Raw genomic sequence first — 11,153 nt, forward strand, 5'->3', positions numbered from 1 at the left:
TCCCTCCGCGAGCAGCTCCGCCTCTGTCTGGGCCAACGCAACAGCAGTTGCTGTAACAGCCCAAACTGTGCCAGGATCTCTTCCCCACAGAGATGGGGGGCCTCGCTGCTGCATGGCGCAGCTGCTCCGTTCCCCAGTAGTTACCAGCAGGAAGGGGAAAGCAACCTCTGCCTGCAGCATGGACAACCGGAGAGCCCGCTCTGCCTGCTGCAGAACAAGCTGCATCCTAATCCCCCTCTCCCCAAAACAGCCCCCTTAGTGCTAAGCCTGCTAGCTTCAGAGCTGCTGCCAGCCTGGGGGGCAGATTCCCGCTCCCCCAGGAGACTGCTGCAGAGTCACATTGCCTGGCAAGCAGCCTTCCCTCACATTCAGCCTCAGGTTTCCCTTTCTAAGTGCCAGCCCATTGCCCCACACTCTCTGCCACCTTGCCCTTGCTCCTATTATTTGTTGTAGCACTTTGGCACCCTCCCCCCAGGGCCGCCTGAGCTCAGGGGAAGGCTATATTCAAAGCTTTTCTCTCTGCAAGGGGGGAGGCAGCCCTGGAGGGGGACTTCCCCACAGCAACACGCAGGCACATAGAGAGCAGAATGCTAGCCCTGAGCTCTAAGCACTGGACACACTTCCTCCCCACGCTCAGTAAGACCATCACATGATTTAACACACAGGAGAGGGAGTCAGGGTGCCTGGGTTCTGCTACCGCCTCCCTGTAGGGCCATTTAAAGCTCTGAGACAGAGCATGGCCCAGCGTACGCTGGAGAAAGCCCTTTTCTCAGGGGGCTCTGCAGGACTAACGTGTTAACAGAGTGTAGTGAAAGCATGGCACTGAAGGGAATATTAAATGTAAACTAGCCCTCTCTAAAGTACCATGTAGAGCCAGAGAAGTAGCTACTCCATCCTCTTAATGTCAGACTGCAGACTGGGTGAAGAACCTGTTTGCCAGTGCTGTGGCCAAGAAAGGCTGTGATTCATTTTGTGGCTGTTGCAGACCTAAGAGACACAAAACGTGATGGGTCTAGAAGGCACATGGAAGCCATATGAGCTTTTAGGCACCGCTGCCCTCATGCCCCAGCGAGAGAGCCCAACCAGATGTCCCGATTTTTGGATCTTTTTCTTATATAGGCTCCTATTACCCCCCACCCGTCCCAAATTTTCCACATTTTCTGTCTCGTTACCCTACCTCTGCAGGCCCGGTTGCACAGGCCCCTGCTTCCTCCCAGTCACGCCTGCCTCACTAATGGGGGAGCACCTGCATGGCAGTAGGGGCTGCACCTACACAGGGCATCTTCTTGGTGTTCTCCCTCCATTGCTCCCACAGCTGGAGATATAGCTGAGAAGGGAAATACAGGACGTTCCAGCCACCCTTCAAGTCTCCAAGATGAGCCACATTTGGCCCAAATCAGTGCAGCAATTTGAGTTCTGAACAGAGCCATGGGAGCTGCATGGTAGAGATTCTGTTGATCTGGCTCAGCAGAGTTCGAGGGGGAGGAAAACAAGAAGTCATGCACGGGACAGGAGCCTCCAAGGAAAGGCCCCTCCACACACACATCCTGTGGCACAAACAAGAGCTGTGATACAGCAAAAGGTGCATTGTGCACTGCACTCAACAGCACTTTTCCTTTGAAGGGAAGAATTCCTTTCCCTTTTACAGGTGGGGAGGAGGTACAGAGTGGTTAAGTACTTGCCAAGGGTCACAGCATGGCTGTCCAGTTCCCACTCCTGTGCTTCAACCACTGCAGCTGGACGGTGCATCCCTGCAACCCCACTTCTCGAACACCCCCCAATTTGTGCCCTTTCCAGCGCAGTGTGTACACGGTGCTGTTCTGTGAAGCAGCACAACACTTACAAATGCCACTCCAAGTGAGCTTAACCCAGCAGAGTGGCTAAACTCCAGACCTGACCTTCTGCTGTGATGGAGGGAACTTTCCTCAGCCCTGGGAAAGAGCAGATGGGTCACACTGCTCTGAATGAAGATCTGCTCAGAGGCTACATCCGCATTTCCTAAACTAGTCCACGGAGCACTGGCTGGCCACATGCAGAGAAATGATTTGCTGGATTGTCCTAGCTCTCCTCGTCTCCCACTGCTTCTACAGGAGTCTTGGTTCTCCATGGCATAATGCCCAGATGCCTGTAATTGCAGCCAGGAATGAGGAGGATGCAGCCCATGGGCCTCCATCAGTAACTGCTGCATGAGAAGAAATAGGATCTACTCAGAAGGAATGGAACCACCCGTGGGACAGAAGCTATGATCCAGAGAAGAAGTCCCCTGTGGAGGAGATGATCAAATGTCTAGGCAACATCTCACCAAGTGGTGAACATGGATATACACATGTGGAGGAAAGCCAGGCAAAAAAACAGGAACAGAAGAGATACATGGGGAGTGAATTAGTTATTCAAGGACACATTTTGGATTCATCAGAACTTTCCAGTAGCATTTTGCCCTGTCAGTAGCTGTAGTTGCCAGGGGGATGCAATTGTGAATGGGAAGGGAAAGTAGCCATGAGACACCAGCAAAGAATGAACGCCTGGACAAGTCTCTTCTTTAAAATAAGAGGAAGCCTTGGATCGTGGGGCTGGCCGCTATTGCTTGGGGGGGGGGGATGGGCAGAGGAGTCCACCCCACAGCAGTTCAGACTAAGGCTGGAGCCTATTGCAATAGTTAAGAGTAAGAGTCTGGCCACGCAAAGTCATGTCCATCTTCCCTCTGCCACCGGCATGTCAATGCCAGTTTAGGCGGTTACCCAGCAATGCAGACACAGAGCGCAGGCAGCAAGACAAAGCACCGGGCAGGGCATCCTTCGGAGATGGAGGTTTATTTTCTTTCAGCAACACAAAGAAGCAGCAACACAAAGAAACAATCACACTCTTTGCTCGTGTGAGGCAAAAGCCAACAATAGCCTCACTTCTTGAAATTTTACAGTGCCTCCAACCCACAGACAGGACAAGGGGCCCCAAGAATTTGGGCACCTATCCCACAATGCACTGCACCTGTACAGGAGTTGACTGGTTATATTGGGTCTATTTGGTTGCACAGAAATAGGCAGCTTTGAGATGTCTGGGTCCCAGTGCATATGGCTGCTGTCAGTTAAATGAGAGATGAGATGGCTTACTTTGTCACTAGCCCCAGGAGGGCACTGGCCGGTATTATGAGGGGGCTTTCAGAGATGCAGGCAGACTGATATCCCTGATACAGCCACTATTCCCCATCCTTATTAAACTTAACAGGTGTGACGGAGGTGAGTTATAAGCAGGGAACAGAGACTACACACTATTGCTTTGGTGGGTTCAGATGGGAGTTCAGTGGTTTGTGTTCCTCACTGGAACTTGGTGACAGCTTCGTGGATGGAGCTGGCCACATAGTCCAGGTTCTTGGTGGTCAGGCCGCACATGTTGATGCGTCCATTGGCCATCAGGTAGATGTGCTTCTCCTTGATCATGTACTCCACTTGCTTAGCTGGGGAAACATTTGAGAAAGAAGTCAGGTCAGCCATGTGGGAGACCTGGAAATCCCAGAGTGCAGTTCAGTGCTGCATCTCATCGGCTTTCAGAATGGAGAGAAGGGGTTCAGGACCTGGCCAGTGAAATAAAGCATAGAGCTACTCCAAACCCACCCTCTCCCAGCAAAAGATGCAGTAGAGAGAACAGCAGGAGCACTGGCTGTTCAGTAAACTCTAAGCTATTCCAGTCCTGGTCAGACCCAGCAGGAGGTGCTGTAGAGATCAGGCCAGGAGTGCTGACTGCTCTATCCAGACTTTCTTACTACCCATTAGAGGCCCAAGACTGCACCCCAGAAAGACACTGGAGAAGTTCTTTAGCAAATCCAGCTCGGGTTCTTGCAGCCCAACCCCACTCAGTTCCAGGCCCCTGAGCTCACCTCCTGCCGCAACAGCATCTGGTTCACTGATACTTACGGTTCAGCCCTGTGAAACTGAACATGCCGATCTGCTCAGTGATGTGATTCCAGGTGCCTGGGGTCCCAAGAGCCTGGAGCCGAGCCCTGAGCTCTGACCGCATTAGCGAGACCCGATCAGCCATCGTTTTCACATTGTCCTTCCTGTGCAGGGGAGAGAGTGAGCCGGTAGTGGGATTTAGCCATGTCCATCCATGCCCCGGTATGACAGCTCCTCCCTTCACCACCCTGTTTTGGCACCAGCACTGCTTACCACTCAGTCAAGAGCTGCGGGCAGGCAAGGGTGGTAGCCACAATATGTGCTCCTTGTGAGGGAGGGTTGGACCAGATGGCACGGACAATCTTCTCCATCTGGGAAAGAACACGCTGCATGTTGTCAGCATCCTTCCCCACCACATTCAGGTTCCCCACTCGCTCATCTGGAGACAGACATGGAGACATGAGCCACTAGACCCAACCCCTGTGCCCCACATCCCGGCAGGCTTCACCCACCAAACCCAGGGAGGCTGGCCCCATCTGCAGGGTCAGATACTCACTGTAGAGCCCGAAGTTCTTGGAGAAGGACTGAGCACAGAAGAGTTCGAAGCCCTCAGAGACAAAGTACCGCACGGCCCAGGCGTCTCTGTCCAGGCAGCCGGAGGCAAAGCCCTGATAGGCTGAGTCAAAGAATGGGAACAGGAACCGGCGCTGCAGACAGGAAGATAGTTAGAGGCAAGACCCCGCCCCTACCCCTAAGAACCCCTTGTCCCCATTTCTGCCCCCTCCCCTCACCCAAGCAGGGTGGGCTGATCTGCTGGGAAGTCCTTTAAGAGTCAGCATGAATCTGGGGCAGGGTGGGAACCCCTTCAAGCCTGACTGGAGCACTGCCATTAGAACTTGAATGAAGAGGGAGACTTAGAGACATGGTGGGGAGCGTGTCAAATCACAGGCCAGTGGATGGGAGAGGAAGGTCACGGCAAGGAAACAGCAGCAGCTGCCCCCCACATTACCTGGGAGAAGGACAGAGGTGTCCCCTTTATCTGGCTAGTGTGTTCTTTGGGGGACAGAGGAGGGGATACTACTGGGCACCCAGGAGAGAGAAAGACTGCCCTTGTACCAGACAGAGCCAGAGATTAAAGGCAAGTTAGCAGCACAAGCAGAACTGGGGCAATTTAAACATCCTGTGGTGTCCAAGAGCAGACTTCTGCTGGTCCCAGCCCCTCCTCATTCTTACCTAAGCCTCCAGCAACTCACTGGCCCCTGCTCATGGGGAGGGGCCCTTTCTCCCACTCCTCACCCAGCTTTGTCCCCCCTCTTCCCCAAAATAGAGTCTAGAGTCCTGTTTGTGCTCTGGTTGGCTCAAGGGCTTTCTGCTCCCTGGCCACACTACAGCCCTCTCCCCACCAGTCCCCTCTGTGCTGATACCTTCATGACAGCAGCAATCTGTTTCCACTGCTCCAGGGTGGGGTCTGTGCCAGTTGGGTTGTGCGCACAGGCATGCAGAACAAAGATGGAGAACTCCGGTGCACTCTGAGGAAAAAGCAATTCTCAGTCACACGCACACACAGCAGAGGGCCCACATCCAGTCAGCCACCAGCTGCCTTGGCCGCTCTGCTGGACTTAACCACAGAGATCTGGTTCCAGTCCTGCTCCAGTTACCCCAAGGCAAGAAACTGGCAGGCTCCTGCACAGAAGGGCCTGGCTGATCTGAAACTAGGGCAGCTGGTGCCTTTGGATGCAGCTCAGGAGATCTCCTCTCCAAGGCACTCTTACCCACCTCCATGTCCTCCAGGAGCCCCTCCAGGTCCAGCCCCCTTTTAGCAGCATCCCAGTAGCGATAGGTCCGGATGTCCTTAAAGCCAGCGTTCGCAAACACAGAGTTATGGTTCTCTGAGGAGAGAGATCAGATCAGTCCATCTGCATTGGAGAGCTGCCCCTGAGCCAGCCAGTTCTTCCAATCCTGACTTAGCCTGCCTCCCGCCACACCGCCCATGGGGTGGGGGGTGAACCTCTCCCTTGTTTGTATGACACCCCACTCCCCACCCCCAGCATGAAGAGCCTGGCTCCCACCTTACCCACCAGCGAGGAGTAAGCGTGAGCATGCTGCGGCACTCACCCCAGGAAGGAGAAGAGACGTAGACAGGAGTTGCTGTGTTGTTGGTTCCATTGTACCAGCGCCGCAGGAATTCTGCTCCAATGCAAAGAGCACCAGTCCCACCCAAGCACTGAACGCCTCCTACCTGAAAGGCAGGCAGGGTCACCAAGAGCCTGCCACTGACAGATGGCACCAGTGCAGAGATCATGTGGAAACATCAGAAAGGGACAGAGTAAGATGAGCCTCGCTGGCCTCCAATTATTAAAGGGATCAACCCCTCGCAGTCCAGGAATTCAGCACGCCTCATCCAATCTGAGGCAGATCCCTTTCGTTACCACAGTCCAGGACAGTGCCTCCTAGGCCAGGCTTCCTGACATCAAAGCAGCAGCTCCTCTGCAATATGGGGCAGGCTCTGCTCCTCACTGACTGCTAACCATTTAGCTCCTTATATGGCCCCATAACCATGGTATCAGCGTGCCTGTTTCCAGGCTGTGACGAAGTGGGACTGTTCTTAATGTTTCCTCCGAATATTGTGGGGGTGCCTCAGTTTCCCCTAGGCAGTTCTTAAGTATCTAGGTGGTGGGGTAAGGGTGTATGATCATTGCAGAGCCCTAGAGGGCAGGTGTGTGCAGGGGTCTGGACACAGAGAATGGCCAACACCCTGTTTCCTGGCAACTGATGGCCTGGGCCCTTCCCCCCCCCCCCCCCCCGCAAGGTGAAAGTTGAAGGGTTGGAGAACAAAGGAATCAGGTGGCCCAGGAAAGGAACAAAGCCCAGAGGAGGAGGGGCTGGAGGGAGTTTCAGTTTGGGGCTGGCTGGGACATGGAGTGAAGTGCAGACGTGGTTGTCTGGCTCGCTGCCCCCAAAATGGACCCAGCTGAGGGGTCCCGTTCTCTGCACCTGCAAGCTCTGTTTTAGACCATGTTCCTGTCGTCTAATAAACCTTCTGTTTTACTGGCTGGCTGAGAGTCACGTCTGACTGCGAAGTTGGGGTGCAGGACCCTCTGGCTTCCCCAGGAGCCCCGCCTGAGCAGACTCGCTGGGGGAAGCGCATGGAGGGGCAGAGGATGCTGAATGCTCCGAGGTCAGACCCAGGAAGGTGGAAGCTGTGTGTCCTGAAGACAGGCTGCTCACAGAAAGGCGACTGCCCCAGAGTCCTGACTGGCTTCATGGGGAGCAGTTCCAGAGCATCGCCCAGGGACTCCGTGACACAGGCCAACCTGGACTTTCATACCGCAGCCACATAGTTCAGAGCTGACCATCAGATGCACTAACACACCTAAATAACCCCATATCACATCATCTACCCCCAGCTTCCATCCTACTGTCACCCTTCCTTAAACAGCTTCTCTCGCATTTCTCACACCCCCTTTGGCCTCAGCAGGTTCCAGCTGTTTCTGTCACACCTGTTGACCCTTCCCATCAGACTCCAAGGGCAATTGCCTGGCCAGTTCTGGAACTGTTCACCATCAGGTGGCAGGACCCATATCTTCCTATCAGTTCCTGGTATTCAGCCTCCAGATGGGAGCACAAAACCTGCTTGTTCAGAGAGCTCTGAGCACTCACAGCAACAGCTCCATGCAGCCAGAATGCAGATTGCAAACTGAGCTCAGTGCCAGACCAGTCAGGGCAAACTCTGCAATCCTGGCAAGATCTTCCCCCCTCCAGAGACCCCATTCACCAGTACATCTCCTCAAGGAGTCGCTTCCCCCCAGAGCTTACACGATTCTCCTTGATAGCACGACTGTCTTCCCCAAGCGCGATCCTTGAAGCGTTGGCCCGGAGCTCAGGCAGGCCGAGGATTGGCAGGTATTCATGGTTCAAGCTGGCATCATTGGCGATCTTCTGTTCGACTTTCTTCACTACTGGCAGGACCCAGGGCTGCCCCTCATCTGTGCGATAGGCTGCAAGAGAGAAAAGGAGAGTCTTACGCTCCACAAGACATGTCCCGAGGAGACCCTCGGCCAGAAAAATTTACCCACTGTTATTAGACTAGGTCTCTTTCCCCTTCTCGCAATTGCTATTCAGATCCAGAGGCTGAGGCCACAGGGAGGGCAACGGTACGTTTTCTTATGACCTGGGATGTGTCCTTTATAGACAGTCTCTGGAATCCATAGCACCACACACACACACAGGTTCCCCATCAAAACATTTCATGAGTAAAGAAGCTAAATTAGGAAATGATTAGAAGGATTCTGTTAACCTTCCAAACACCAAGGGACAGTACAAGCTCCACTACACTAGCTTCTGGACAGAGACTCCACACACAAAAACACCTGACCCGCAGCGATCATAGTAGTGCCACCTTTGTACCATCCAGCGCACTCACTGGCATGCACATGCTGTGGATTAGGCTTGTAAACTCTGTGGAGCAGGGATGAGTCTTCCAGTCCATTCCCTATAGCACTGAGCATGCTTGATGGAACCTGGTAAATACATTTCACAGGGAAGAGGGAGCGACCGTAACCGAAATAACATCTCCTCAGCACCTTTCAGGACAAAATGCTTTCTAAACCAGCCCACATGTGCAGGGAAATGCAGCCACCTCTGCATATAAACCGAAAGCAAGATGGAAAAATAGCACACAACAAGCTGCAGACTAGCTGAGATGAAGAGATGTTGGAGCAAACCATAGGTCTTGGGAAAAGGGCCATGGGTTATTTAGCATCTGTCTAACCCTAAAGGTCTATATACAACATAATGCATGGAACCCCAGTTATCTGCCTTGGGAGGGAGGGCAGAGCTGACTGTGCCAGCAGGGAATCTTGGGGTCTCAAGCCTGAATCTTAGAATCAATTCCCCTCCACTGGGTACTGCAAGGAACAGGCATCTGGGATCCACTATGTAATTATGGAGTCTGGGCTACTTCCATGCCATTTTACAGCTCAGACACGGGGGGGGGGGGGGGGCTCCCATATTGTTCCCTAAATGGAATGGAATCAGAATGACAAAGATTGAATTTGGACAGAGATTAGGATATAGGCTTCTGCCTCTTTGGCACTGGTTTCAAGGCAACTAGGGGCCTTAGAGACTGAAAACAATTACCTTCAACAACTGTTCATTCACCCTGACGTGAGATGAGTTACTAGTTCTCCCCCAGACAGGTGTCCAGTGCAAGAGTCATCACTAGCACTAATCTGCTCTCCTGATACTACTCTCAGAGATCTTACGGAATGAACTGTGCAGACTGAAGTCCATTCTGCCCTCGGGGGTGGTATTGCCCGATTCCCGGGGCTGGGCGTATTAGGGGCTGAGTAGAGAAGCCTACTTGGGAGGGCACAGCACTGACTAGAAGCGTTCAGTCGCCAAAGCCATGGAGCTGTAGGTACCCCTACAAAGGCAGGTCACACGCGCTAACCCTCCGCACATCTCTAGGAACGTCTGTCCCAGCACGTCACTGAACACTAACAGATAGCCTAGATCCTACCTCCTGTGCAGAGGACAAAGATCACGCCTCCCCTCCCACCCAGCTTTGCTTTGCGCAAGGAGGCAACCCATCAAAGGTCACACAGTGCGGGGGTAGTGTTGAAAAGGAGCCAGCCCACCAGGCCTTCTGACTGCCTCCACCCCCCAGACCTCCTCCCCTAAGGGCCTAGGTGCCAGCATCCTGGCTCAGCTTAGCACATGGAAAGGGGGGCAGAGCAGCTGGAGGCTAAATGGGAAGTGAGCACTGAGCATGGCCTAGGGCAGCTGCAGGGCAATGGGGCCTAGAGGTAAGAGAAGGGAGACCCCCAAGCACAGCTAGTGTTCAGGTGACCCATTGCGGAGAACAGGAAGCAACTCAGGGAGGGGCCGGTCACTCACCTTCTAGAGCCACCCGCAATCCCTTGGCTGACCTAAGGCCCCCCACAACCCCCATATCAGCCCAGGTCACGCCTCGCCACCCGTCCTCCATCCGGGATCAGACACAGGGGCCACTGGGAGCACACTAGACTGACCCATTCACCACCCGCCCCCAGCTTCCCACTCACCACCCCGCCCACACCCCACCAGGCCCCCCCCACTCACACTCCCCCCCACCCCACCCGGCCCCCTCACTCCCTCTCCCCCGCCCGGCCCAGCCCCCCACCACACGCACACGCACTCCCCCCCACTCACCACCCCGCCCACACTCCACCAGGCCCCCCCCACTCACACTCCCCCCACTCACTCCCTCTCCCCTCCACCTCACCCGGCCCCCTCACTCCCTCTCCCCTGCCCGGCCCAGCCCCCCACCACACGCACACGCACTCCCCCCCACTCACCACCCCGCCCACACCCCACCAGGCCCCCCCCACTCACACTCCCCCACACTCACTCCCTCTCCCCTCCACCCCACCCGGCCCAGCCCCCCACCACACGCACACGCACTCCCCCCCACTCACCACCCCGCCCACACCCCACCAGCCCCCCCCACTCACACTCCCCCCGGCCCCCCCCACCCACCCCCTCTCGGCCCCCCCCATTCACTCCCTCTCCCCTGCCCGGCCCGGCCCCCCCCCACACACACTCCCCCTCCCCCCCACTCACCGCCCAGCCCACACCCCACCAGGCCCCCCCCCCACTCACACTCCCCCCCGACCACCCCACACACACACCCCCCCTCTCCCCCCTCGGCCCCCCCATTCACTCCCTCTCCCCCGCCCAGCCCCGCCCCCCCACACACACTCCCCCTCCCCCCGCGCGCGCACACACTCCCCCTCCCCCCACTCACCGCCCAGCCCCAGGTTGACTTTCCGCGGGTCCGCGTCCCCCCGGAAGTCGGCCGTGAGCCGGAAGACGACGACGGGCGGGGCGCGCGGGACGTGGGCGAAGACGGAGCCGGCGGCCATGGTTCCCTGCGGCTGCGGCGCCGGTCGACTGAGGCCGCCGCTTAGAGGAGACTCTCACCTTCCCCGGCCAGCGGGGGTGGGATCGGGCGCAGCCAATCCCAGAGCGGCAAAGGAGAGGGCGAGCGGGGACAGCCAATCAGATATCGTCGGAGGGTGGGAGGACCCGAGATAGCCAATCAGAAGTCCCATACTGGCGGTCCATGAACACCCAATGACAAAGCGGGAGAGATGGGCGGGGTCCGCATAGCCTATCACAGTGCGGCAGGGCAGGCGTGATTCGCCAGTACCCAATCACAAGGCGGCTGCTGACGGCCCCTTTGCGGCCGGGGCGAACCGCGGAGGCTGCACTGATTGGAGGAGA

At 55.9% G+C, this 11,153-nt stretch overlaps 1 protein-coding gene across 1 annotated transcript; it reads right to left on the reverse strand.

Annotated features, from left to right (window-relative positions):
- Window positions 1–2,790: 2,790 nt before the first annotated feature.
- On the reverse strand, window positions 2,791–10,833 carry GOT1 (glutamic-oxaloacetic transaminase 1). The gene is made up of 9 exons (XM_077823378.1): window positions 10,675–10,833; window positions 7,704–7,885; window positions 6,003–6,126; window positions 5,664–5,776; window positions 5,312–5,416; window positions 4,444–4,594; window positions 4,161–4,326; window positions 3,909–4,051; window positions 2,791–3,451 (listed from the first exon to the last, which is right to left on the reverse strand). Exons 1-9 carry the CDS (start codon window positions 10,790–10,792, stop codon window positions 3,312–3,314), a joined length of 1,242 nt encoding a protein of 413 aa, XP_077679504.1. The 5' UTR covers window positions 10,793–10,833; the 3' UTR covers window positions 2,791–3,311.
- Window positions 10,834–11,153: the final 320 nt, after the last annotated feature.

Source organism: Eretmochelys imbricata, chromosome 7 (genome assembly GCF_965152235.1).
Source record: "Eretmochelys imbricata isolate rEreImb1 chromosome 7, rEreImb1.hap1, whole genome shotgun sequence".
Lineage (NCBI taxonomy): Eukaryota > Metazoa > Chordata > Testudines > Cheloniidae > Eretmochelys > Eretmochelys imbricata.